At 48.1% G+C, this 4,411-nt stretch overlaps 1 protein-coding gene across 14 annotated transcripts in view; it reads left to right on the forward strand.

Annotated features, from left to right (window-relative positions):
- The first annotated feature begins 747 nt into the window (after positions 1-747).
- Positions 748-4,411, forward strand: part of SRRM1 (serine and arginine repetitive matrix 1) — a 27,259-nt gene continuing 23,595 nt past the window's right edge. For 13 of the 14 annotated variants that reach the window (XM_063104074.1, XM_063104078.1, XM_063104075.1 and 10 more), the window contains exons 1-3: positions 748-812; positions 3,906-3,995; positions 4,292-4,411. The exon at positions 4,292-4,411 is cut by the window's right edge and continues 3 nt beyond it. In XM_063104074.1, coding sequence (XP_062960144.1) covers positions 792-812; positions 3,906-3,995; positions 4,292-4,411 — 231 coding nt within the window. In that variant the 5' untranslated portion in view covers positions 748-791. Of the gene's footprint in view, positions 813-3,905; positions 3,996-4,291 lie in introns of those variants that run through there. The other variant, XM_063104088.1, reaches the window with a different exon arrangement.

Consider the following 4,411-nt stretch of genomic DNA (forward strand, 5'->3'; position numbering starts at 1 on the left):
ATGCTTCTCTCGGAGAGAGAGGAGAGGGAAGAGGAAGCGCGTGGGGACACTGGTGGAGTGCGTCCCACCCCACAGCCAGAGCGGGGACAGTGAGGAGGTGGCGCTGGGCCGGCGAGGACCGCCCGCGGCCCTTGGCTCCTGCCTCTGGCGTGGTTACGGGCGGCTGAAACCGAAACTCATCTAATGGACACGTCCAGCTTCTAACAAAAGCCAAGCAAATTCGCCTAGAGTGCAGATTTCATTGATAAGACATAGCTCAACTACTTTCCAGCCAATCCTAGCAACTAATGAACTCGTAAAACCCACACAATCACAACTTTTCTAACGACAGCGGGAGGCCGCAGGCTCCCTCCCGCGGGCGCAGGGGCCGCCTCACTCGCGTCACTCTGAGGTAACAGCCTTTCTCTTCAACCGCTCCATGGAACCTCCAGGCGCGAGACCTCCCCCCCACTACGGATTGCAGGATGGGCCAGGCCCCGTTGCGCTAACCTGGCTGGTCACGCGCCACAAAAGGATTCGCTGGGCGGGGCGACCGAGGTCTCTTCTTCTGGCTCCCATTGGCTGCCGTCTCCAGGCTCGCCTCCCCTACTGGCTCCGGGGGGGCCTCGGGGCCCGGCAGAAGCTGACCCCTGGCGCACTGAGCAGGCGCGGCTTCGCGTCAGCTGGAGGGGGCGGGCGGGGCGGCGCGCGCTGCGTCCCGGCGCTCGGCTTTCCCTCTGCCGGTCCCGCCCTCCGTCGCGGCGGCGCGGTGCACCCTGGGATAGGGAGCGATCTCCGAGCGAGGCAGCAAGATGGACGCGGGATTCTTCCGCGTAAGTAGAAGCACGGGGATCTGAGGGGCCGGGAGGGGCTTCTCGGTAAGGCCCGGCAGGAGGCCTAAACTTGGGGCAGGGTCGCCAACGAGGGGAGGCTTCGGAGATCTTGAGGATCCCCCGTGCCGACGGACGCTCCCCCCTGCGCGGCGGCGGGGACCGGTGCGCCCCTGCGCAGTCTCCTCCTCCGGGATCGTCCCCCCTACGCGGCGGCGACGGTGGCCGGAAAATGGCGGCGAGAATGGGCCGGAGCGGTTCCTCGCTGCCCGCCTGCTTGGCGGGGCCTGCAGGCCGAGCCCCGGGCGTGAAGCGGGCCCTGGGGCCTAGCGGAGCCGCGAGGAGGAAGTCCCTAGGGGGAGGCCGGAGGGAATCCCAGAGGTGACTGGCGGCGGGAGGCTCCGAGCGTACGGTTGAGGCGGTACAGCCCAGGAGAGCGTGTGACGGAGAGGCGGGCAGGAAGCGGCGTTTGGCGGCCTCCCTTGAGAAAGCTGGTTTCCCCATCCACCCACGTCTTTCTTCCTGGCCCTAGGCCTTCGCCAAGGCGCCTGGTCAGAGTTCGCGGGAGCTCCCGCCCAATTTGATAACCCTTCTGGGAGGGGAACTCTGACACTTTGCAGTTGGAACGTTTGAATCTGAGGCTCTTTGAGGGCAGCGAGTGCAACGAAAAGGACACGCGTGTGAGGAGGCAGGTGATGGGGCGAATCTACTCTCCTTCCCGCCTTCCACCTCCCCCCTCTTCACCCCCGTTTGTTTTATTTTTTCGGAGTCGGCTGGTGAAAAGTTGACTCTTACCTAAGCTTTCCAGGCGCTGCCCCGCCCATCGCCTGCAGGCAGGGAAGTTAACCTCGTTGTAGTCGGTCCTCCGGGCCCAGACTATCAGGCTGTGTGCTGGAGCCCGTTTGTCCCATATTCCACTCCTGTAGGAAATTAGCACTAGGTCGAGATCTAGATGAGTGGGAAGGGATACTTATGAGTATAAGACTAGAGTTGAGCAGCAGTGATCCCTTCAGAGCTTACAAGTTCTTTTAATGCAGAATGGAAATTTATAAAGACCAGTTGGTCTAAGCCATAACTCCACTTTCTGTAATACAGGTTAGCCTCTTCCACTTTCTGGAGCATATAATTTGCAGTTTGTATGTGTGTTTTTATGTTTTTAGTTGTTGTTTATTTGTTGTTGTTTTTCTAACCAGTAAGGGGATCGCAACCCTCGTCACTGTGTGGTCTGCACCACGCTCAGCAAGTGAGCGCACCAGCCATCTCTATAAAGGATCCGAACCCGCGGCCTCAGCGCTACCAGCGCCGCACTCTCCCGAGTGAGCCACGGGGCCGGCCCTTGTATATGTGTTTTTAAAGGAAAAGGTGTAAAAGGGGAAGGCCAGGGCTTTAGTAAAAATATTTTGGCACTCCAAACCAGGCATTGAAATTCTTCTTTAATTGGCTTTAAATATGCCAACGAATTTTTCATCAAAAGTTGCAATATTATTCCAAGCATTTGACCTAAAACAGCCAGTTATTGGACTGTTCTTGGGTCATGCAAACAATAAGATAGTTAATTTATGGAACGATGGTTTTGTTTTGTTTTGTTTTTTAAAGATGACCAGTAAGGAGGTCTTAACGCTTGACTTGGTGTTGTCAGCACCACGCTATCCCAAGTGAGCGAACCGACCATACCTATATAGGGATCCGAACCCGTGATCTTGGTACCAACAACACCACACTCTCCCAAGAGAGCCACAGGCCGGCCCTGGACCAATAGTTTTAAACGAGCTTATTTTCACACCAGAATTTTCACACTGGTGATGAGGTTTTTGTAATTTCTATCAAAGTGTTTTGTAGTAAATATTCAATATTTCCCATGGTGCAAAAGTAATATGTTGAAACAGAATTTTGTCAAATGTTTTCCCTTGAAAAGGAGTTCCAATAAAAAAAGAGCAAGGTGGTTGATAGGTACATTTTAAAATGAAGTTTGCTTTTGGTATTGGTAAAAATCGGAGAAAGAATGCAGTTTTTAACACACTGCTTACAGTTCCTTAAATGTAGGAGTTAACTGGATTTAAGCTCTGAGTTAAAAGATTTTAGGGCAGTTATCTTTCTATTACACTGCTAACCAGATAATAAACTGAATATTTCAGTTAAGGTAGAAATGACATTTTGGTATGTGGCCATACCACCCTGAACACACCTGATCTCATCTGAACCCTGGTTAGTACTTGGATGGGAGACTGCCTGGGAATATGCAGTGCTGTAGGCTTTAAAGAAAGAAATTTTACTTTCTGTTTACTGAACTTCTGCCACGTGTCAGATACTTTACATATATCATTTCTGATATACACAGCAACCCCTGTCTTAACAAGCAAGGACACATCCTCAGAGAGGATAGATAACTTGCTTCGAGATCATATGGCTAACTAGTGGCAGTTGGGATTCTAATCCAGGTTCTTTACCTTCCCAAACAAGATTTTCTTGATCACATTCAAAGGGACTGTGGCCAACTCAGTGAAACAATTAGTAGATTTCAGATCGTACAGCTGGTTGTTTCTGTGTTTAATTGAGCCAGTAGCAATGACAAAACAAAAAGACTAATTCATAATCACTTGATCTTGTATATTGTAGTATTTGTAAGCTCTCATTTTTCCAGGTTCTTTCCTGAAATTGAATTTGTTAAGGTAAACGTGTGGAAAACTGACAACACAGTCCTGGGATGTTCTTTTTTCCTTTTCCTCTTGTTTGTATACATTGCCACAATAAACAGAAAAGCCTTATGTATCTATTAGCATAGGAAAAGATGTAAAAAGACAAATCAAACGTAACATTGGTTATAGGGAAGGTGTTAGCTTTATGTTGTATACTGTTGTATTATATTTGACTTGTGTTGATGAGCGTATATTTTTTGATTTTAAAATACAGTCAAGTTTTCAAAATGTCAGCTACGTGGGGAAAAGGGTATACATTTTCCACCTATGAGTATTAGTTATGGTGTTTCTATCTACTTGATTACCCTATTTTGCCTTTAAAGGCCATAGCATCATTAGGTGATAGAATGTAAGGATTTAACTTTGAACCCTTAATTAAGATGTATTTCTCTTCCTATAGGGAACAAGTGCGGAACAGGACAATAGATTCAGCAACAAACAGAAGAAACTACTGAAGCAGCTGAAATTTGCAGAATGCCTAGAAAAAAAGGTATTCTTCTGGAGGGGATTATTTTGCATCTTTACAGCACAGTTGATTCACACATTTTGGGGTGGTTTGGAACATGTTCCATAAACTGAATGCTAAGAAAAACATTCATAATTGAATCTTTGCCACCTTCTAATCACCACACACACAGTACAACCAAATAAGAATTAGCAAATTGTATTTATGCTAAAGAAAAAAATTTCATAAGCTAAAAGGAACTTTGTTAGACAAAACTTTCACTTGAGCTTTCTTTTAGGATTGTGAAGTTATACTCAATAATCATTTGCATGTTTTTTCAGGTGGATATGAGCAAAGTAAATTTGGAGGTTATAAAGCCTTGGATAACAAAACGAGTAACAGAAATCCTTGGGTTTGAAGATGATGTTGTGATTGAGTTTATATTCAACCAGCTGGAAGTG

Source organism: Cynocephalus volans, chromosome 8 (genome assembly GCF_027409185.1).
Source record: "Cynocephalus volans isolate mCynVol1 chromosome 8, mCynVol1.pri, whole genome shotgun sequence".
Taxonomy (NCBI): domain Eukaryota; kingdom Metazoa; phylum Chordata; class Mammalia; order Dermoptera; family Cynocephalidae; genus Cynocephalus; species Cynocephalus volans.